Source organism: Oncorhynchus mykiss, chromosome 27, assembly GCF_057628025.1.
Source record: "Oncorhynchus mykiss isolate SJ-2025 chromosome 27, ASM5762802v1, whole genome shotgun sequence".
NCBI classification, from domain to species: Eukaryota; Metazoa; Chordata; class Actinopteri; order Salmoniformes; family Salmonidae; genus Oncorhynchus; species Oncorhynchus mykiss.
The window spans coordinates 6,317,125-6,341,972 of NC_143048.1; the positions used below are offsets into that span (position 1 = coordinate 6,317,125).

General features: G+C 43.8%; 1 protein-coding gene across 1 annotated transcript; it reads right to left on the reverse strand.

The window, feature by feature from the left end:
• Positions 1-1,088: 1,088 nt before the first annotated feature.
• On the reverse strand, positions 1,089-4,520 carry drc12 (dynein regulatory complex subunit 12 homolog). Its single transcript, XM_036965169.2, has 6 exons — positions 4,367-4,520; positions 4,135-4,203; positions 3,548-3,667; positions 2,349-2,441; positions 2,058-2,188; positions 1,089-1,684 (listed from the first exon to the last, which is right to left on the reverse strand). The coding sequence occupies exons 1-6, from the start codon at positions 4,428-4,430 to the stop codon at positions 1,556-1,558; spliced, it is 606 nt and encodes a 201-aa protein (XP_036821064.2). The 5' UTR covers positions 4,431-4,520; the 3' UTR covers positions 1,089-1,555.
• Positions 4,521-24,848: the final 20,328 nt, after the last annotated feature.

Consider the following 24,848-nt stretch of genomic DNA (forward strand, 5'->3'; position numbering starts at 1 on the left):
TACAGTGTAGACATTGTTAATGTTGTAAATGACTATTGTAGCTGGAAATGGCTGATTTTTTATGGAATATCTATATAGGCGTACAGAGGCCTATATCAGCAAGTTTATCATTTTAAAAGTCTAATTGATCATTAGAAAACCCTTTTGCAATTATGTTAGCACAGCTGAAAACTGTTGTCCTGATTAAAGAAGCAATAAAACTGGCTTTCTTTAGACTAGTTGAGTACCTGGTGCATCAGCATTTGTGGGTTCGATTACAGGCTCAAAATGGCCAGAAACAAATAATTTCTTCTGAAACTCGTCAGTCTATTCTTGGGCTACTCCATGTGAGAAATTGCTGAAAAACTGAAGATCTTGTACACCACTGTGTACTACTCCCTTCAAATAACAGCGCAAACTGGCTCTAACCAGAATAAAAAGAGGAGTGGGAGGCCCCAGGGCACAACTAAGCAAGAGGACAAGTACATTAGAGTGTCTAGTTTGAGAAACAGATGCCTCACAAGTCCTCAACTGGCAGCTTCATTAAATAGTACCCGCAAAACACCAGTCTCAACGTCAACAGTGAAGAGGCGACTCCGGGATGCTGGCCTTCTAGGCAGAGTTGCAAAGAAAAAAACATATCTCAGACTGGCCAATATAAAGAAAATATTAAGATGGGCAAAAGAACAGACACTGGACAGAGGAACTCTGCCTAGAAGGCCAGCATCCCGGAGTCACCTCTTCACTGTTGACGTTGAGACTAGTGTTGTGCCATGATCAGCCACATCTAGTGGACATGAAAAGATAGTGTTCAATAAAATACCTGAATGACTATCAGGAAATATGGAAGACGCACCCTGGTGGAAATGTACGATACATAAGCTAACTTCCTTACTTCCATAAATATGTGTTGTAAGAGTAAAAAAGCCAATAAATGCACAGTAGTTGTTTCACTCTCAAACAATAGCCATTAGTTTGAGAGTTAGTATGTAAGTTACTGTGGATCATTTCAAATGACAATTTGTGTCACCCCAAAGACTCAAAAACGTAATATTTGTGAATGACCATCAATACCACAATAACTATAGGAAGAAAATCAAACAACTGCATGTTTTTAAGAAGTATTTTAAGAAGTATTATACATCATGAAAGACACAGTAACCAAATGAATCAAACACTGGTTCTTACATTATTGTCATTAAGTTTTCCTTCTCGTTATGAATGACTTCAAATCCACATGGAATCGATCTATTTACTTTACCATAATGTGTGTCAAGTGTCAGAGTAGGAGTGCTGATGTAGATCAGGTCCTCACTGTCCATGTAATGTTATTGACACATACGAGCCCCTGGTGTGCCTGGTCTTATAGTAGCAATGAAACAATGTGGTGGTGATAAGGGCCAGTATTCATAAAGATCATCAGAGTGGGAGTGCTGATCTAGGATCCATTTAGCCTTTTAGATTATAATGAAATGTACATGGACAGGGGGGTGAAAGGGGGGAGACATGGATCTGAGATCTGCACTCTTACCCTGAGACATTTTATGAATACGGGCCCTGGTTACATAAGAGCCTTTCAGATGTCCAGTGAGTTCAAGCCAAAGTCAGAGAGCAGCTCTTTGTATTCCTGATGGACAACAGTACTCTCCTGCTCCCACCGCAGTCGAGCCTCAGCCAGTTGGGAGGTCAAACTGTCCAAAGTGTCCTGGTAGGGGTCAATCAAAAATTGTTATATCAGAGAGAGGGTGTGTGTCCCAAAAAGCACTCTATTCCCTACTTTTGACGAGAGCCAAGTAGTGCACCATACAGGGAACATAGTGCCAATTGGGAATCCCACTGGGAATCATTCTCCTGAAGAGAAAGACAAGACATATATATAATATCTCAAACGTTATCACATCTATAGCACACGTTGCTATCAAAGACATAATCCGTGGTAGCAAAAGCATCAATATCATTGCCCGACATTCATTTTCTTCAGGCAAATAACACACTTGTTTGTATTCCTTTCATACTCGTTCTCTGTGATAATGTTACAACGTAAGCCCCCTTTGATGAGCTGAAATCAGTTCACTCACATGCAGAATCTTCTCATAGTTGGTCTCCATGTTGTCCAGTTTGTTTTGTAAGTCAGCTATTGTGGTATCCTTCTCCTGCTGCAGCTGCTCATGCGCTTTCCTTTCTGCCCTCAACTCCTCCTGACACTGAGCTGAGCACAGACAGACAGACGGACGGACGGACGGACAGGACAGGACAGGACATAAACAGTCATCACTTACAATGTTTCTGATTCTTACTAAAACAACAATTGTTGCAGCTTGAATGAACTGGCTATACTGTAGGAAGCTTACATGTGTTCAATAGCTTACCAAGCTGTTCTCGCAGCAAAATGGCCTCACCCCCCAGCCTTTTCACTTTGACCGTCATGTCTGTTTGCATGGTCTTATGCTGACGGGTGAGATCTGCGAGGTATGACAGTATTACATATTACCTAAAGCGCTACCTACTAATAATAAAGAATGATCCATTTCATTTTAAGCGCTTTTCAAGACACCTAGGGTGTTTCTCAAAATGCATACTACCGCGCGGGAGGGTAGGAGTATGAGTCCAAATCAAAGTATGCGAAAACGGAGCAGAGGACACGGGATAAGTTAACGGAAAGTACACAAAGACATATGACGCAACCACATAAAAAATTAAGTAACATTTCTTGAAATCAATGGCGGCCATTATTTGAGCTGAGAGAAAATACTCTCCGCCTTCGGAATGAAATGTTGCCTATTTACATCTTATATGTTGCCTGACTACAATATGTTATCTTGATACTATAATAAATACATGATGTGTTCATTTTGGCATGTTTACCTGCCTATGTACTGTAGATTGCAAGCCCATAATAAGTCAATAGGTCTAAGAATTTACTCTCTTGCATAATATTAGTTTTAGGACATTTGCCTGTTAAACTATCTGGTTAGCTACATTATTACGATTCACATATAGCCAGCTGATAGTTATGAAGTAAAACGGTTGCTTTGTGTATATTTTGTTTTGTCTCTATTGCCATTGTTGTCCTGGGTGGAAGACGGTTCAGTGAATGGGTAAGTCCATAGTAAGTCAATAGGGCTAACTGGCTAACTAGCCATGAAGTATTGGTAGCCACCCAAGGAAAATGTACATCCACCTTCCATAACAGTAGTTTTAGGTTATTCTTGCCTGTTTAACTAGCTGGCTAGCTAGATTATTACGATTCACATATCTAGCTGATAATTAAGAAGCAAAACGCTTGCTTTTTGTGTATATCTTGGAAGAAGGTTCAGTGAATGGGGAGGTCAAGTGTGAGGTAATACAGTAGGGGGAGTGCGAGTCCTTCTCAAATGTATCGTTTGATGCATTCTCCACACTCTAGTCCTCACAAGAATGTACTCAAGAGAACGTGGTCGGAGAATGCACTCTGAGCACGACAGTGTGGAGCACGATAGTATGCATATTGAGTGTGTGTGTGTGTATATAGTGCGTTACTGTGTGCGCGTACGTATGCGTGTGTTTGAGATTGTTCCCTCCCACCAACCTGCATTGACGTCTTTGCGGTCCAGTCTCTCATGGTGGAGCTCCTGCTCCATGTCCCGCATACGAGATCTCAGGTCATGACTGATGGACTGGGCCTGCTGTGCCACATCCCCTCGCAGAGCTGTCACACATGGAGTATGTATTTGATCAGTGTGTAAAATAACGTTGTAGTTATTGTTCAATCAATTCATAGTTGTTTATATTGAAATCAGTACATATCAGAAGTGGTGTGGGATCCCTGTGTAATTATTTGAGTTAAGTGTTTTAACCTCCTAATAGGTAGCCTAGTCAAAAGATGTGTTGTGCTCTTGCCTTCTCCACTGTCATTCCATTAGAAGTTGACAAGAGAGCAGAAACAGGTGGCACCCAGGCTAGTTCATTTGTTCTAATCTCCAGATGATCATGAATTTATAATATATCTATCTATAAATATATATAGTTGAACTGACTTAACTGACTTATTTGATGATTGTAGCAAAAACATACCAAGGTTACCCTAGAATAGCCTACATTTTAGAGTCGCTGCGCTGCTTTTAATGAACGCATTTTAGGAGCTCTAGAGAAGTGGCCGCAGTGTAGCGTTCTCACCAAGATGGTCCCTCAGAACTGTTACATCCAATGCACTCCGCCTGTACTTCTCCTCCAATTCAATTCCCCCTGCATGAACACAGTGAATTAGACAATCCTCAGATATGCAGAGCCCCGTTAAAAGTGTGCGCTCTTTCTAACAGGCAAAATAAGGTTTAAATAATTACGAAAATTAAACATATTAAATCGAAAATGTAACAGTAAGCAGCCCTGAGAAAACAAATAAACATACCCTCATTAGCTTTCTTATTTTTTTTATTGATATTACTTTTCCCTTTCTTCTTCTTTGGAGGCATTATTCTGCTGCAAAATTCCTCTACAATCGATATGCCTACAAGCAATTGCGCATTGCTTGGCGTCCCGTTGTTGCTGTGGTGACAACGAGTCACATTCATGGAATCCTTATTCAGGAATGCTTTGTAGGTTGAACGCTCCAAAAACGTGCACGGTGAAGTTTTTCAAGTTAATAGCCTATAATGTTCTATTCGAATATGTTCTATTCGGTTGGATTTATTTACACGTTTCATTAACAAATATGAAATAGCAGAGAAGCATGTATTTGGTCAACTGAGAACTAAGTCCGTGTAGTGTATGGAGTAATAATGTGAGATAAAATTATTTTATAGGATCTATTTATTCGAACGTTCGGTGTAGGGGCCAATCATAGATTAAAAGCAGGTGAGCTGGTTCTACTATTTTTGGTGTTTTGTGGTGGGAAACTGAGCAAGTCAAGCATATGTCAACCCATAAATAGACAGGCTAGATGTAATTTTTTTAAAGCTTGCATTCAATTGCCTGGATTTCTTCGGGTAAGGGGGTGACTGCAGCTGTTTTGAAGATCAGTGATACCTCTCAGGTCAGCAGGAACTTGTTGATCAGGGTGGTGACGCTGGCTGAACAAACATAAGCAAGCTAGATGAACCGGTTTTGAGTAGGAAGTAAGGCAGCAAGTGGTGGCCTTCATTTTGGAGATGATTGACTGCACAGTGGAGGTTTCTACCATTATTATCACTAATAATTATCACTATTATCAAACGTTTTAGAACACCTACTTATTCAAGGGTTTTTCTTTATTTTTACTATGTTCTACATTGTAGAATAATAGTGAAGACATCAAAACTATAAAATAACACGTCGTCATGTCGTAACCAAAAAAAAGTGTTAAACAAATCAAAATATACTTTATATTTGGTTCTTCATATAGCCACCCTTTGCCTTGATGACAGCTTTGCACACTCTTGGTATTCTCTCAACCAGCTTCATGAGGAATGCTTTTCCAACGGTCTTGAAGGAGTTCCCACATATGCTGAGCACCTGTTGGCTGCTTTTCCTTCACTCTGAGGTCCGACTCATCGCAAACCATCTCAATTTGATTGAGGTCGGGTGATTGTGGAGGCCAGGTCATCTGATGCAGCACTCCATCACTCTCCTTTTTGGTAAAATAGCCCTTACACAGCTGGGAGATGTGTTGGGTCATTGTCCTGTTGAAAAACAAATGATAGCCCCACTAAGCCCAAACCAGATGGGATGGAGTATCACTGCAGAATGATGTGGTAGCCATGCTGGTTAATTGTGCCTTGAATTAAGTGTGCCATAAATCAGACAGTGTTACCAGCAAAGCACCTCCACACCATAACACCTCCTCCTCCATTATGGTGGGAAATACACATGCGGAGATCATGTGTTCACCGACACCATGTCTGACAAAGACACGGTGGGTGGAACATAAAATCTCCAATTTGGACAAGTTTCCACCGGTCTAATGTCCGTTGCTCGTGTTTCTTGGCCCAAGCAAGTCTCTTCCTCTTATTGGTGTCCTTTAGTAGTGGTTTCTTTTCAGCAATTCGACCATGAAGGCCTGATTCCTCAGAACAGTTGATGTTGAGTTGTGTCTGTTACTTGAACTCTGTGAAGCATTTATTTGGGCTGCAATTTCTAAGGCTGATAACTCTAATGAACGTATCCTCTGCAGCAGAGGTAACTCGGGGTCTTCCATTCCGGTGGTGGTCCTCATGAGAGCCACTTCCATCATAGCGCTTGATGGTTTTTGCGACTGCACTTGAAGAAACTTTCAAAGTTCTTGAAATTTTCCATTTTAACCTTCATCTTCATTTCAACCTTCGTCTTAAAGTAAGGATGGACTGTAATTTCTCTTGGCTTATTTGAGCTGTTCTTGCCATAATATGGACTTGGTCTTTTACCAAATAGGGCCATCTTCTGTATATACCCCCCCCCCCCCCCCACACACACACACACACACACACACACACTGTCACAACCCAACTAATTGGCTCAAACGCATTAAGAAGGAAAGAAATTCCACAAATGAACGTTTAAGAAGGCACACCTGTTAATTCAAATGCATTACAGGTGACCACCTCATGAAGCTGGTTGAGAGAATGCCAAGAGTGTGCAAAGGGTGTCTACTTTGAAAAATCGCAAATGTTAAATATATTTAGATTTGTTTAACACTTTTTTGGTCACTACATGATTCCATGTGTGTTATTTCATAGTTTTAATGTCTTCACTATTATTCTACAATGTAGAAAATAGTACAAATAAAGAAAAACTCTTGAATGAGTAGATGTTCTAAAACTTTTGACCGGTAGTGTAGTCAGAATGGTTGTGACATGCAGAAGAACAATTAGAATGATGGAGTGTAGCCTGACTTGGGGAACACCAACTAAGAAGGCCACAAAATGGAAGCACTGGCGCTTTCTTGTGTAGGCCTTATGTGCCTCAAGGCACAAAGAGGATTAAGTCATTCAGAATGGCAGGACCACTGACCTTTTAGGGCAGACCACATCCCAAGGGAAGCAAGATTGGACCCCGTCACTCTGGCTGGAGGCACTTCCACCCAAGGGTGAGGAGGACCTCCAGCTGTAGCGCTCGGGCTAGAGGCCTTTCCACCCAAGGACGAGGTGTATCCCTGTCTGGAGGCCCTTCCATTCAAGGAGAAGGTATAACTCCATCTGTGGAGCTTGGGTTAGAGGCCCTTTGAGCCCAAAACGAGATGGAGCTCTGGCTGGATGCCTTTCTACCCAAGGACGAGGTGGAGCTCCGCCTTGATGACTTTTCACTTGAGGAAAAGTTCTGTAGAGCTCAGACTGTGTCACAATCGGCCGACTTGGCATAATGTCATTTTTATCTGTGTTATGTAACACCTTGGCTATGTACTGAGATGCAGTGCCTTAGACCACTGTAGACAAGTGTTCAGTTCCCAAGTATTGGTTCACCAAGACCAGATGAGACTAGGCTCACATTAGTTCTGAAGAGGTGTCATTTTAGAATGAAGGGTGCCGTAGCTCTGCTGGTGTTCCTGTTGTGTTTGTTTGAGGCATGGGCTCAGAGAGAAAGTGGATAGAGAGAGAGAGTGGATTGAAATTAAGCTCAGGAGCCCAAAGACTGAAGCTGTAGACAGCCCACGCACAGTCATTTGACCAGACTGCCACCAACTCTGACATCTAGGATGAGCTGAGAGCGCTGCGAGATATGGTGGTGGAACAGAGAGTGGAGCTGAGGAACATGAAATAAGGGGATGAACTGAATCAAGAGAATGAAGGTAAAAGTGAATATTATATACACTCTCCTCCATATTTACTTGGACAGTGAAGCTAAAATGTTTAATCTGGCTCTATAGACGGGTTGGTTGTCAATGTTATTGTTATTTTCTAAACAGCTTCTACCCCCAAGCCAGAAGACTGAACATCTAGTCAAGTGGCTACCCAGACTATACACATATTTTTCTACTGCTCCTCTAATTACTTGCTACTTTTCTCTTATTCTTATCTGTATTTTTTTAAACGGCACTGTCGGTTAGGGGCTCGTAAGTAAGCATTTCACTGTAAGGTCTACACCGGTTGTGTTCGGTGCATGTGACTAATACAATTTGGATTTGATCTTCCTGCACCTTCGTCGCTGGGGGTACCTGTGTCTGCGGCCGCAGTGCTTACTTCTACGATTTCAAAGTCGACAACCTTCCGTCCCTGCTCTGGATGGAGCGGGGCTTCTCCATCTGTCGGAGGCCTGCTCCAGGCACAATGGGCTCAAGTTATCCTGCCTCTCGCCCGTCCATAACGGGTTCCCCGAATCCTGCGACGCGTGGGAGTGGGCGGATTTCCTCGTCCTTCTCCGCCAACCGGGATTTTGGGCAGCTCCGTGGTAAGAAATGTGACCATTCCTGGTGCAAAAACAAGTAAATTACGTTACTAAGCTGCTCCCGAATGTACTACGTCAGGCAGGACATGGAAATGAATTATATCGTAGTCCATGTGGGTTTTAATGACATTATGAGGGGCATTTTAAAGAGCTGACCGACTCTCATGCTAGACACTAATAAAATACCCATCATATCTGGCCCTGTGCCCTCTCTGAATCTTGGCATTGAACATTTAAGAAGGATTCTTTCTCTACATGATTATTGCAGTTCAATGGGTGTAACAGGTGTGCGCAATGTGGTGTGCCAGGACCGATGGTTTAGGAGCAGGAGTAGGCATGACAACAACATTGCTCTTAAGGAATTGGCACCTTGCTTCATTGATATTTGACATACAATAGAGTATCAGAATTATGCTCAGCATTAACAATAATGACTGTGGATCAGGGCGGGTTGCAGGTTGTGTTGCCCATCATCACGCGATAGATACGCTATAAAGGGCTACCATATCTCAACAAATGTATTAGTTATGCCAGAGATATCATGGTAAATTATTGGTAGATATGTAGTAAACGGGTGACTTCAGCTAACCAGGTTTTAAAAACAGGTACAGTCTCCTTATTCCAAAGGCTTAACATGTACAGTCATCTGTTCCCAGTGGGTTAAAGTCGTTCGGTGCTGTGACCTGCCTAAAACAGCAGTGTCTGGAGCTGGTATGAGGTTACAGCTGTATACTTCTGAGTAACACTTAAAAAATATCCTGCCAGAATGTGTGTAGTTTGGGGCATGACCAAAAGAGGTGTGTGAGGGCAATTGCTAAACCTTACTAATGCTTGTGTACTAAGATATCCTTCTTTAAGCCTAGACATTGGGCTTGAGAATGTTAAAGAAACGAACTCCTATAACATAGAAAAGCGTGTGTGCGTTTTGATATAGTTCTAACTGTTCTGTGTGTGTAGAATGAACCCATGATGTTCAGGCACTCAGCCAAGAATATGACAGAAATTGACTGGTTCCTCTTAATCCTAGACAGAGTAAAGATCATATCCTGCACACCAGTAACAGAGCTATTGTTCAGTTTTGGAGCCTGCTTCTGGGGAAAGATTGTGGTGGAGAAATCAGAATTAGCTAAGTAACACAGATAATTAAGATGTCTTATCTGCAGAATGTGCTCATATGATTGAACTGTTGAAACTCTTGTTATTGGAATGTCTCCTTTCGGATTCTGGTGTTGGCAGGTGCACTTCCTCCCTCAAATGGGCATCAGTCACCTTGGGTCCAGAGAGGGGTTCAGCTTTATCTATCACATGTCCCTGTTGATCTGCAAAATATCAGCAAGGAGTATGGCAAAGGAGGTCAGAAGGAAACATTGTTTCATATGTGAAATGTGTGTCTTTATTGCAAACCATGTGAAGGGGTGGCATGAGTAATGGGACCAATCACTTGTCTCCAGTGTCTGTGTGTCAGTCACCTCCTCCTAGGGGGAGATCATTTCCACCTTGAACTAGGGGAGAGAACAAAGTAACAAATGCCCTAAGTTCTTAGTACTGAACAAAACAACAAGTTATTTGTATTTGGGGCCCAAGGTCTGGCACAGGATGTGTGGGGTTAGTGTTTGGAACCATTGTATGACATCTCCGATGTGGCACCTATTCTGACCTATCCTGAGTTAGCTTCTGGGTTAAATACTAACTCCACTCAGTGGGCTCTCACTCCACCACCTGTGGGGGTGGGGCGACCAGCCTCCTTGTTGTAACAAGTATTTTAATAAAAGTAATACCTTGATTGATTATTAATTTTGCCTGTCCTCATTATTGATCAAGGGTAGAATTCCCACCATATTCTTGGTGAGCTTGCCAGGAGGTGTAACTCCACCCGCTGACCGTTCCTCAGGACCTGGGTTAAACTGTGCACAGTGGGCTCCAAATTGGGACCCCAGGGAAGCCGCACTCCTGAGGAGGAGCAGACTGAGACCCACTTAAGGATCCAACAGAAAGATGGGGTGGGTGGATACCACCTCCGAACATAGTATAAAAGGTGAGATTTGGTTAAACGAACCAATAGAGTCAAGAAAACAATACTTAATTAAAATACATATTTTTGAAGCCCCTGCTGAGGGTATGCTCGGAGCGAGGTCTTAGTTAAGAGGGCCACAGCTGAGGTAACTAGCAGGACTGAGTTGAATTGCTAAGAGTGTTAAAGTGAGGTATCCTTGGACATAATTGTTAATTGGCCAGTTGCGGGCAACCAAAATTCCAGATCCGTGGAACTGATTTGATCACAGTAGGATCTGGTGAGGTGGTGTGGAGTGAAGGACCAGAGTGCGAGTGCACTTGGCGAAGCTCATTAACCAGAGGGCATTTGACTTGGGAAGGTTCAAGTTTATTAACCAGAGGGCATTTGAATAGGGAAGGTTCAAGTTTATTAACCAGAGGGCATTTGTGTGTGTATGTCATTGATAAAAGGTTTTGTTGTGAATGAGGTAAACAGGCATGCCCTGGGTTACTATTGTTAGATGTTATTGTGAGTGATTTGTTATTGGAATTTGGGACCGTGTTACATAGTTAAATAGGAGACACGGGTACTCTGTAGGCAGTTTTGCATATTTGGGTTGTACCACAGTGTTTGCAATATAGTTTTTTTTTTTAAGATAGAGTTAAATATAAAATATAAAATAAATATACAAATTAAATATAAAAGATGAAGTTAAAAAAAGGAGTTAAATAAAAAGGAGTTGTACCAGTGGTTGCAATAGGTAACATTCCCGTGTGGAGACAACATCCTGTTCTGGGACCATTGATTAGGCAATACTCTGAGGGTAATATTGGCAACCCTTTACAAGTGACCAAGATAATGAAATCTAAAATCAGCGCTAACCGGTTTTCCTGGTCTGTCTCATTCACCTGTGTGTTCGTGTTCCTGTGTGTGTGTGAATGTGATATGAGAGTTGTTTGAGTGTAGAAATAAGTGTCCATCTGAAGTTTGGATAATAACATGTAGAAATTAGCATAATAAGAGATTGGCTGCCATGTAGCAAGGAGGAGTCATTGGAAATGCACATGGAGTGGCTCATTAATTTGAGTACCTTAGATTTTTACGTTATATATTGATTCTGTGATTTTTTTAAAGAATGATGAATTGTATGTGTATAATCGATTACTAGAGATTACTTTTGTATTTTGTATTCATTTTCCATTAAATTACATGATGGATACATACCACGCTGCATTTTGGTCCTCCGATCCTTCCTACTACTCCTCCTCAGAGGTAAGAAGAAACCCGTTACAATATGACTGTCTAAACTGCCCTTAAGGCCTGAAAATGTATTTTTCACAGTAAGAGATGAGTTGCTATATTTATTGAGTAAATCCTTTTCACATACAGTTACAGCGAATTAACATGGAATCTCAACGTAATTTATACTGTCAAAATAGGGTTTCCATCAAACAAATTATCTTTCCAGAGCTAATGTGATGTAGTAAAGTAATTTAAATATGTTGCATGAGAAAAGATCATTTGTTTTTATTACAATTTGTTTGACTGCTAGGATAGATCCCCTTTGCGCATGTGTGAATCTTTGTGGAGAACACTTGACTGGACTTGAAGGATATTTTCTGGTAAATTGTGTCGGTATTATATGCCAGATATTAATACTACAGACCGTTATAAATGGGTTATTTTGTGGGATTTGTTTGTCATTTCAATAGCATTGGGTCTATTTTACTGACTGTTTCTGATTGTAATTTCAACTATTGCCATGTTTTTCTTTCTTTGAAATTTATAACTGCCAGGGTTTTGTTTTAAGATATAAACTGGATGATTTCGCAGCTTGCTTAGTTCGATTTTGAACGACACTTTAATCGCCTCATAGAATAGGCTACTAGGAATGATGTCGTCATTTTAAATCACTGAATAAAACATTAATGATATGGATATGAAATGAATATATCGTTGTAAAAAAAAATGCAAGTGTTTGTTTTATTACCTGTAGCCTAATCAGAAGGGACAGTTACTAAATCTAATGAATTTTAATAATAGTGGATGGGAAATTGCGATATACTGTATCTGTGACCATGATCATAGTTGATAACTAAATATGTGTCAAGTGTCAGTTGTGCAGAGGTGAGGACGGAGTCAGGCGCAGGACACAGAACTGAGTAAAATAAGGTACTTTACTCAGAAAAATAATCTGCCAATAATTCCACGCAGGGATAACAAACCCTAACACAAAAGACTAAATCAAAACCAGGAACAATAGGGATCCCTAATCTACAAGCAAACGAACGGTCAATAAAGTTTCCAGCTGCTCCTGAATCTACTAGCGCCTTATGCTGGGAATGCAGGGAAAACTCAGGAAATTCTATAGATATACACATGTGCGCAACAGGAAGCTCTGGATGAGTTGGGTGCATACTCACCTGGGATGATCCACTAGTGCCCTGCCTGCTGCCTCGACTTCCTGGGGAACCTCCCACCACACCAGGACAAAGCAGCGTGCCCAGGAGGAGATGGCATCCTGGACTTTGGAGGAGATCAAGGAGAAAATATCCTGGATTTGGGAAGAAATCCTGGGAGGACAGGATCATCTTCCTTGGTGGGAGACGCAAGGAGAGAAGGGAGGACAGCGACGATGCCGGGGTTCGTGGCCACAGAGAAAGCCCAAAAGTCAGCCCAATTTTTTTGGGGGGGGGGCACATGGGGTGGTCGGTGGAGCCGAGGAGTGAACCAGAGCCTGTCTGGGAGAAGAGAGAGAAACTGGAGGAGAGTGAAAGGAGAGAATCAGAGACAGAGGAGAAAGAGCGGAGAGAGTTGTTAAGTTGGTGGAAGATGCACGACAGTTGCCCTAAGGAGCGTGTAATTAGTTTAATGTCACCTGAGTCAGCTCCCCGTACTCGTCCTGAGAAGTGTGTTAAAGTTCCGGTACAATTGATGCCGGCTATACGCACCAGGTCTCCAGTGCGCCTTCACAGCCCAGTACGTCCTGTGCCAGCTCCTCGCACTTGCCGTGCGAAGTGTGTTAAAGTTCCGGTACAATTGATGCCGGCTATACGCACCAGGTCTCCAGTGCGCCTTCACAGCCCAGTACGTCCTGTGCCAGCTCCTCGCACTTGCCGTGCGAAGTGTGTTAAAGTTCCGGTACAATTGATGCCGGCAATACGCACCAGGTCTCCAGTGCACCTTCAAAGCCCAGTACGTCCTGTGCCAGCTCCTCGCACTTGCCGGGTGAGGTGTGTCATCGAACCGGTACCATTGATGCCGGCTATATGCACCAGGTCTCCAGTACGTCTCCACAGCCTCCACAGCCCGGTACGTCCTGTGCACTCGCCCTGAAGTGCGTGTCACCAGTCTGGCGTCACATGTGCCGGCTCCACGCACTAGGCCTCCAGGGCGCCTTCCCAGCCTGGTGCGTCCGGCGACGGTCCCCAGTTCAGAGCTTCCGGCGACAATTTCCAGTCCAGAGCTTCCGGCGACGGTCCACAGTCCGGAACGTCCAACGACGGTCCACAGTCCGGAATCTCCTGAGACGGTCCACAGTCTGGAACCTCCTGAGACGGTCCACAGTCTGGAACCTCCTGAGACGGTCCACAGTCTGGAACCTCCTGAGACGGTCCACAGTCTGGAACCTCCTGAGACGGCCCACAGTCCGGAACCTCCTGAGACGGTCCACAGTCCAGAACCTCCAGCTCCAGGGCAGGAGCCTTCCTCTGCGCCGATGCCCAGTCCAGACACGGTTCCAGTCCCGCTCCATGTCAGGAGTCTTCCTCTGCACCGATGTCCAGGCCAGGGCAGGTGTTCAGTCCCACTCCATGGCAGGAGCCTTCCTCGGCATCTAGGTCCAGTCCAGGCACAGTATTCAGCCTGGGTCCTTGGCTGGATCCGCACCAGAGCCGCCACCAAAGATGGTGGATCCGTGAGCTGAGCGGGTTCTTCACCCCGCACCAGAGCCGTCCCCGATGCTGGCGGATCAGCGGGATGAGCGGGTTCTTCGCCCCGCACCAGAGCTGCCACCTCCACTAGACATCCCCCCCCAACCCTCTCTTTTGGTTTCGGGTTTTGCGACCATTGTCCGCACCTTTGGGGGGGGGGGGGGGGGGGGTACTGTCACGTCCTGACCATAGAGAGCCCTTTTCTATGGTAGAGTAGGTCATGGCGTGACTGGGGGTTAGTCTAGTTTATTATTTCTGTGTGGGGTTCTAGTTTTGTTTTCTATGTTGGTGATTGGTATGATTCCCAATTAAAGGCAGCTGGTTCCTCTGTACCACTGCGATACGCATGTTCTAGTTTAGCGTCTCAAAATGGAGGTCTCAAAATGGTCTCAAAATGGACCCCGGGAATCCTCAGGGCCCCCTCACAGAGAGATAACCCCCCGGGCACATCCGTTCTACCGCGCACTCTTCCGAAAAACTTGACGGAAGACTTTGCATGGTTCAGAACCGCTCCCGACGCTCGGGTGAAATCCCCAAAGATGGCAAGGGACCTTGTCAGGCACGAGTCCTTGCACAGCAGCAAGGCAGTGTCGTCGGCGTACTGCGTCATCTTAACACGCAGCCCACCACTTCCAGGGATAAACAAGCCTTCCACCCCTATGTCTGCCCTAATGGCAGCCCCCAGAGGCTCCATGTACAGAACGAAGAGGAGAGCCGAGAGTGGGCACCCCTGCCTGACCCCAGACGAGAGGTCAAAAACGTCACCCAAGTGACTATTTACACTAACTCGGCACCCCGCTCCGACATATAATGTACGAATCCATCCTATGAACTTCTCCCCAAATCCTAATCGACCTAACACTCTGAATAAAAAAGGATCTATTCATGCGATCAAAGGCTTTCGCCTGATCTAGCGCTGCTACCATTAAAGGCAGTCCTCTATCTTCAACCCAAGCGATGGAGTCCCTGATTAACTGTAGGTTCCATCTAATAGAGCGGCCCTCTACCCCGCACGTCTGATCCTCATGGACGACGTAGGGAAGGGCTGTGCGCAACCGGTCTGCTAAAACCTTTGCAAGTAGCTTGTAATCTACACACAGCATGGTCAACGGCCGCCAGTTGCCAAGGTCTGTTACTTCCCCCTTCTTATATAAAAGTGACAGCACACCAACAGCCATTGATCCCCCCGGGACCCCCGTCTCAAGGATGGCCTTCAAGACTTCGAGGACCACTGGTCCAAGTATACCCCAAAACTTGAGATAAAACTCAGCCGGCAGCCCATCTATCCCAGGCACCTTCCCTTTTCCCATCCTCCTAAGACCGCTCTCAACCTCTTCTAGTGAGATCTGGGCCTCCATCACTTCTCTAATGTCCTCCGGCAACCACCTGGACAAGTGTTCTAAAAACACATTTCCCTGCTCTACATCTATTTCCCTTTCCTTAAATAAACCTTGGAAATGATCAGTTGTCACCCTGACCATATCCTCTGGTTCTCTAACTATACTACCATTTTCTTCCCTAACACCATGCATTACCTTCCTACTCTGTCTGGCCCTAACCGACTTAAAGAACATAGCAGAACAAGTCTCATTGTGTTCTATAAAGCCACTATGCGCACGCTCCAGGAAAGCTCGAGCCTTCCGCTCCTGCAACTCCCTGAGTTGCGCCTTTAGGGTTGCGGATCTCTCCCAGTCAAACGAGCCGCCGAGGTTGCCTGCCTCGTACTCGAGTTCAATTAACCTTTGGATACGATCCACCTCCCTCCTCTCCTCCCTTTTTTTCCTCTTGCAATACCCTATTATAAAAGCCCTAATCCTCACCTTAACTAATTCCCACCACTCTAACACCCCCTCGCACATGGACCGGAGGCCTTCAAGCCTCCAAAAGAAACCAAAAAACCCGTCAACAAAAGCCTGCTCCTCCAGCACATCCCGATCTAACTTCCAGTACCCCCTACCAAAGAGGCAGACTGGCGACCCCACCTGCAGGACCACCCCGTCGTGATCCGAAAAGAAAACAGGCAACAGCCGCCCAGACAACTTACCCAAAGACCTGGGTACAAAAATATAGTCAACCCCCCTGGAGTTGCGCCATGTAGGACCGGCCATTTTCGGAGTAGTGTGCAGGCCACCATCAACCAGACCATGGCAAGCCATTAGCCCGGTGATGGCGCCTGCACTGCTATCCCCCCTATTCCTAAATCTGTATTAAAATCCCCCCCCCTATCACTAATTTCCTATTTGTGACACACAGGGGCGCCAGACAGTCCACCATCTCCCTCCTGTCTGCCACCACCTGTGGCCCATACACCACCACTAATCTAAATTTACAATCCCTTATCGTGACATCCACCCCTATAACCCTTCCCTGCATCACCACAAAAGAACCCTCCACTTTTACCTCCCTGTGCATACACAAAATCCCTACCCCCGATGAGTGCACCCCCCCAATACGTCAAACCGACTTCCCCTTGTCCCACTCCCTCTTAAACCTACTAACATCCCCTCCATCCCTCAGGTGAACCTCCTGTAAAAAACAAAAATCAAACCCCACACCCTCCAAATAACTAAAAACCGCCCTCCACTTAACAAAATCCCTTAAACCCCTTACATTTAAACTAACAAAAGTAAAATTAGACCCCATGAAAGAATAAAATAAAAACATGTAATACACTCAAATACTAAACCCAGACAGAAAAAAAACAAAAACAGGAGACTCACCCGATGCTCCCCTGCTCCATATCTACCTGTGAAAACACCATCCGTACTCCCGACATCCCCCCCTCTTCCTCCATCTCACCAACCCAGGATGCAGGAATAGTGTTTGGCTCCGGGGTGCCCTGCACCCTGGGTCTACCCCACACTCCTCCCCCTCCCCAGTGCTGCAGCTGGTTTGGAAAAAAATAGGGGAGGCTGAGTCCCCAAACAAAAAACTCCCCACCTCCTCCTGTACCCAGTCCTGAGTCTTGTTAGGTGTGACCCCACCCAACAGAAGTTGAGGGCCTGGGGAAAACAGCTGCAACCCAGAGGTTTCTCCCACCCCATCACCCTCTCAAAACCCAAGGGAGTCTTTGAGGTGCCTTGCTGAGGAGACGTTATCCATGTATCTCCCCAGAAAGGCCCTCACCTCTTCGTCCTTAACGTAGTTGTTCCTCGCCAGGCTTGTTATTTCATAGTGGCTCATCGGCCTCTCACCTCCCACTGCTCTTGCCCTTCTCAGGATATCATCGTGTTTCTCCTCTGTATGTAGTGCCACGTCGTATGCTCCCTCTAACGAGTTGCCTTGGAAACAAAACACGTCCTTCACCGTCAGCTTTAGAATCCCCATAAATATAGTCCTTCCAAAAGTTTCCCGTCCTAAAGGCTCCAACTCCTTTTCCTTCCAAGCAAACCGAATCGTGTTGGCCAGCCCAATCCCAGGGACCGTCCGTGTTGATGGATTTAGCACCATCTCCGCAAGGAGAATGGCGCACCCGGCTCACGTTCTCTTCTCTTCCAAAACAAGGAAAAAAGAAAAACCAAAGTGACTGAGCCTATCTTGTGACAACAAACCCAGAGACAGGAACAATCACCCACGAAACACTCAAAGAATATGGCTGCCTAAATATGGTTCCCAATCAGAGACAACGATGAACACCTGCCTCTGATTGAGAACCACTCCAGACAGCCATAGGCTTACCTAGAAAACCCCACTAAGCCACAATCCCAATACGTACGAAAAAACCCCAAGACAAAACACACCACATACAAAACCCATGTCACACCCTGGCCTGACCAAATTAATAAAGAAAACACAAAATACTAAGACCAGGGCGTGACACCATCCACTTGAACTATGAAGCTATCTGAAGAAAACTATGAAGAGGCGCCAGAAGATTTAGTGCTTGAAGGGTTAATATAAATGTTAATATAAATGTACATCAATGTGCTAAGTTGAGGGTTTTTAACTTTGAGTACTGGGACCAATGTGAATCACTGAAGCATTGTTATTCTAATTTTGGGTTGGATAATTAATTGGGTTTTGATTATGATTGGAAACTGAATGATTTTTTTGAAAACTGACCAACTGATTTGAGTATGTTCTTAGTATGCTAATAACTACATGAGTGAGGCAATTTATGTATTATGGATGTATTGTTTTGATTGTGACATGGGTAAAGAAGTTGTGTACTAAAGACATTCTCAGCATGCCCCGGTGAATGGAGAGGGTGAACTCTGATCCTGAGAGTGAAACTGATCCTAATCTATCTAACCTATATCCATTTCCAAATGACATTTTTGATTATATTGATCCAAACCTAGAGCACAGGGCCCAAATTGATCTGATGGCCCATTTGGTTTGTAAACGTTGTCTTAAGAGGGGCAACTGCAAATGGTGTTCAAAGGGAAGACATGGTCCCGGAGTTGATGGTCATTACCACCATGCTGACCCTTATCATTGAGCCAGCGTGACAATTGTCCTGTGTGTTGTGATGAAGCTTGTGCGTAATATTATTTAATGTAGAGAAGACTGTGTTGATGGCAGAAAAGGGGACTAAACTCAGAACCCAACAAAGGTTATTTACCATGTATGGCAGTGCCGAGCACCAGAAGGGTTTTTATCATTATTTTATTTTCATTTTATTATTTTATGATTATATTAACACTGGGGTTAAAGGGTTTAACTGAAGGTTTAGAGGGTTTAACTGAAGGTTTAGAAGAGCGAAATTTCTGTTAAACCTTACTAATGCTTGTGTACTAAGATACCCTTCTTTAAGCCTAGACATTGGGCTTGAGATAGTTTCTTTAACTTCTTATGGCTGCAATCCTGTTAACGGGAGCGATATGACACCAGCCAGTGAAACATCAAAAATCTCATAATTAAACTCCAGCCAGAGTCACAAAAAACACAAATAGAGATAAAATTAATCACTAACCTTTGATCATCTTCATCAGATGACACTCATAGGACTTCATGTTACACAATACATGTATGTTTTGTTTGATAAAGTTAATATATATCAAAATGTGAGTTTACATTGGCGCGTAGCCACATCATTCAACAGAAATACTCATCATAAATGTAGATGATAATACAAGTTATACACATGGAATTATAGATATACCTCTCCATGTGTGTACCCCTTTAATATACCTCGGCACTAACCCGTGAAAACACACTAAACCATAAATGTATTGTGAGTGGGTATTTGCAAACCATAAGGCAAAAACAAACAAAAATGTCCAGGCCAGTTCCCTTTACTACATCCCTTTTAGCCCGATATAGCCCAGCGAGCACAATTCACTTTCACCATCATTCATTCCCACAACACCATAGAAGTCTCATTAAAATTTCTATTGATGGTTGACATCTAGTGGAACCCCCAGGCAGTGCAACATCATTAACATTTCTATTGATGATTGACATCTAGTGGAACCCCTAGGCAGTGCAACATCATTAATATCTCAAGGGGATGTCATTGGGGACTCGTACAAAGCTCAGATTTCTCACTTCCTGTTTTGATTTCTCCTCAGGATTTTGCCTGCCGTATGAGTTCTGTTATACTCACAGACATCATTCAAACAGTTTTAGACACTTTAGAGTGTTTTCTATCAAATACTAATAATAGTATGCATATATTAGCAACTGAGGCTGAGGAGCAGGCCGTTTACTTTGGGCAACTTATTCATCCAAGCTACTCAATACTGCCCCCCAGCCATAAGAAGTTTTAACAAACTCCTATAACTTAGAAAAGTGTGTGTGCGTTTTGATATAGTTCTAACTGTTCTGTGTGTGTAGAATGAACCCATGATGTTCAGGCACTCAGCCAAGAATATGACAGAAACTGACTGGTTCCTCTTGATCCTAGACAGAGTAAAGATTATATCCTGCACACCAGTAACAGAGCTATTGTTCTGTTTTGGAGCCTGCTTCTGGGGAAAGATTGTGGTGGAGAAATCAGAATTAGCTAAGTAACACAGATAATTAAGATGTCTTATCTGCAGAATGTGCTCATATGATTGAACTGTTGAAACTCTTGTTATTGGAATGTCTCCTTTAGGATTCTGGTGTTGGCAGCTGCACTTCCTCATTCACCTTGGGTCCGGAGAGGGGAGAAGTCAGCCTTATCTATCACATGTCCCTGTTGCTATGCAGAATATCAGCAAGGAGTATGGCAAAGGAGGTCAGAAGGAAACATTGTTTCCCTATGTGAACTGTGTGCCTTTATTGCAAACCATGTGAAGGGATGGCATGAGTAATGGGGAACCAATCACTTGTCTCCACAGTGTCTGCGTGTCAGTCACCTCCTCCTAGGGGGAGATTGTTCTCTCCCCTAGTTCAAGGTGGAAACTAAGTAACAACAAATGTCCTAAGTTCTTAGTACTGAACAAAACAGCAAGTTATTTGTATTTGGGGCTCAAGGTCTGGCACAGGATGTGTGAGGTTAGTGTTTGGAACCATTGTATGACATCTCTGAAGTGGCACCTATTCTGACCTATTCTGAGATAGTATTTAACCCAGAAGCTAACTCCACTCAGTGGGCTCTCACTCCACCACCTGTGGGGGTGGGGCAACCAGCCTCCTTGTTGTAACAAGTATTTTAATAAAAGTAATACCTTGATTGATTATTCATTTTGCCTCTCATTATTGATTAAGGGTAGAATTTCCACCACAGGTGACCAAGGGAACCCTGCGCAGACTTGCAGTTAGGGCATATCGGAGAGACTAAGGGGTAGAACGAGTGTAATTTGGTACAGGAATAGTGTAGTTGTGAATCACTTTGTATTGAATAAGTTTGTGTCGGGAGTTTATCGAGCACAAGTGAATATCTCGAAGGCAATCAGCCCAACTGTCATCAGTAATCTCCATACCAAGGTCTTCCTCCCAGGTCTACTTCAAATGTTGTGTGGATACAGAGTAATATGCTGTAATTTGTGATCTACACATCTGGAGATCAAACTCATGGAGTCAGGGGCAAGGTCCATGAAAATATACAGTTCGCGGGCACGTGTAATTGCCTAATTGCTATATTTAAGCAAACAATTTCTTATCGGAAGATAAGTTGGGGTGTGGCTAGTTACTGTGCAAAGTATTCTCAAAAACAAGTACCTTATTAGAAAACTGAAATCACATTCCTATCTTAACAAAAATATGTTCATACTTGTTCATGTTGTCTACACTACATATTGGATGGAGACTTCATACCTGTAGTGCAACTACTTTTCAAGTTACGAATGAATTCGCAAAATGAAAAACAATATGACATGATTCTTCTTTAGGTCCCAACTGACCATTCCCCACATTCTGATGTTAGGAATATTGTTCCAGTGTTCACTTTTTGGATGTTAGAGGTTTTGGCGGTAAAAGTCTTCTGGAAACAAAGTACATTCCAATCCCAATACTAGAGAGCCAGAGAGAGAGTTCTCTCCTGCTTAAATTTACGACCGGGTGTGGAGGTGTCAAAACCCCCACCGTTCCCTCCTCCCCCCCTTTTGTGGTTGGGAGAGGGTCTGCTGATTGTCAGCCATTGCCAAGCTGATCTGACCCAATGTGATCCTCATGTGTAGTCATGACACTATATAAGGACCCACAATTGACAACGCATGTCAGAGCAAAAACCAAGCCATGAGGTCGAAGGAACTGTCCGTAGAGCTCTGAGACAGGATTGTGTCGAGGCACATGTCTGCAGCATTGAAGATCTCAAAGAACACAGTGGCCTCCATCATTCTTAAATGGAATAAGTTTGAAACCACCAAGACTCTTTCTAGAACTGGCCACCCGGCCAAACTAAGCAATCGGGGGAGAAGGGCCTTGGTCTGGGAGGTGACCAAGAGGAACTCTATCAGAGGGACCATCGGGGTGATGGTCCCTCTGATAGAGCTCTATCGTTCCATTGTGGAGATGGAAGAACCAGAAGGAAAACCATCTCTGCAGCACTCCACCAATCAGGACTTTATGGTAGAGTGGCCAGACTGAAGCCACTCCTCAGTAAAAGGCATAAGACAGCCCGCTTGGAGTTTGCCAAAAGGCACCTAAAGACTCTCAGACCATGAGAAACAAGATTCTATGGTCTGATGAAACCAAGATTGAACTCTTTGGCCTGAATGTCAAGCGTCACATCTGTAAGAAACCTGGCACCATCCCTACAGTGAAGCATTGTGGTGGCAGCATCATGCTGTGGGGATGTTTTCAGCGGCAAGGACTGGGAGACTAGTCAGGATCGAGGCAAAGATGAACGGAGCAAAGTATGGAGAGATCCTTGATAAAAGGTCTGAATATTTAGGTAAATGTGATATTTCAGTTGTTATTTTTTTCATAATTAACAATGTCTAAAAACTTGTTTTGGCTTTGTCATTGTGGGATATTGTGTGTAGATCGATGAGGGATAAAAATATATCATACATTTTACAATAAAGCTGTAACGTAACAAAATGTGGAAAAAGTCAAAGGGTCTCAATACTTTCCGAAGGCACTGTGTCAATACAATACAAAATATAAAAAGATGAGTTTTACAGACAGGCATACGGACGTCTCTCTCTCTCTCTCTCTCTCTCTCTCTCTCTCTCTCTATTCCCTTATCCACCCTAGCTCCGTCTCTCTCTTCTCTCTCGCCCTCCCTCCACTTCGCTCTACCTACTCTTTACCCCCCCCTCTCTCTTTTCTATCGCTCTCTTTACCCTCCTACCTCCCTATCGCTCTCTCTCCCCTTCCTCCTTTCTCTCCCCCTCCTTCATCTCTCTCTCCCTCCTCTCTCTGTCTGTTGACTCTCTCTCCCACCTCCCTCCTTCACCCTCTTCCTTTCAAGTCAGTTCAATTCAAGGGCTTTATTGGCATGGGAAACATATGTTAACATTGCCAAAGCAAGTGAAATAGATAATAAACAATTCAAATGAACAGTAAACATTACACTCACAGAAGTTCCAAAAGAATAAAGCAGTGAGGAGGGCATAAGGATAGATACTAATCTGTATATATTTTTTATATATTATCATTTGTCATTTCTTCAGTTTGTGCTAGAAAAAGAAGGGTTAATATCCAACAGAAAAATATATTTTTCTTTGGTAGTCTCTTGGTAGAAATCATTTAGCTGGGCTCAACACTCATTGGCTAGGCCCTCAGGCTTTGAATAGAAGGTACCAGCAAACGTCATTGACATTAACTTCAATCAGAGCAGCATTTTGGAATGACAGTAGAATCAACCAATCACAAAATGTCTTGGGTGGGACAATTGTATGATGCCTCAAGGCCCTCTGGAAGGCCTAAGTATACATCACTAATTCAGAGCCAATAGAGAGCCTTATCTTGTTTTCTCACGCTTGAGGCTGGCTAGCTGGCTAGCTTTTTGCAGTGTATGTAAGTGTATGTAACAATGGCGATGGCAACTGCAGAGAGAGTAATCCTGGACGATGTGGTGGCTAAATTGTTAGCATCACCCTTTTCAAGACTAACTTTTATGAAAAGTTAAATCTTGCACAGACCAGGAGACCAACGCCTGCAATGCATGATTTGGTGCAATGAGGAAAGAGTTTTGAAAGGCATTTTCAAGTGAATAATTATGAGCGCTATTCGTGGATAACCGGCTGTGAGCTGACAAAAAAGCTTTACTGTTGGAATTGCCTACTCTTCAGCACTGATAATAGCTCAACCTGGACAACTGGTTTCAAAGATTTAGCTTGTTTGACAAAGTCAGCACTTCAACACCAAAACTCAACTTCACACCTGAGAGCTACAGTGAGTTTAAAAACACTTGGTGAAACAAGAGTAGACCTTGTACTTAACAAGCAGCGACGTAATGAGACACTTGCTCACAATGATAAAGTCAGGCATAACAGGGAGATTCTAAAGCGCCTTATTCATACGGTTATGTTTTTAGGCAAGCAGGAATTAGCATTCAGAGGACATGATGAGGGTACTTGGAAATACTGGATTTCTTGGCTGAGAATGACAGCATGTTAATCTGCCATTTGGCTATGGCTATGTCTCAGGCACTTCCAGCAAAATCCAAAATGACCTGATACACGCGGTAGTGAATGTAATGACATATGTCATGAAGGAAGAATGGAAGAAAAACCCCTTTGTGACCATCATGGTTGACGAGACGACAGACATCAGCAATGTAGCCCAAATCTCTTATGTGTTGCATTACACTACCGATGGTGGTGTGAAGGAAAGGTTTTTCAAATTTGCGGATGTAACTGAGGATAAACAGGCAGGAGCGGTTGCTGCCCGAATTGTCAGCTTTTCAGAGGAGTGTGAATGCACGGCCAAAGTTGTGGCACAGTGTTATGATGGGGCCGCAGTCATGGCCTCTGGTATAAACAGAGTACAAGCCAAGGTGAACGAATCTATCCCACAAGCTCTGTTCATTCATTGCTATGCGCACACTCTTAATCTGGTGATGTCACAACGTGCTGGTAAACTTAAAGAATGCAAGAATTGTTTTCCTTATCTTGATGGCCTAGTATCGTTTTTCTCGAGATCTGTCAAAACGAACAAAACTACTGGATGAAATATGCCAGGGAAGACTACCCAGAGTGGCGCCAACACGATGGAAACTTCTCCTCACGCTTAGTTTGCGCCGTGCATGAAAAAAAGGCGGAACTGATTGAACTCTTTCAATATATAGTGGAGCATCACGGTGACTTTGATGA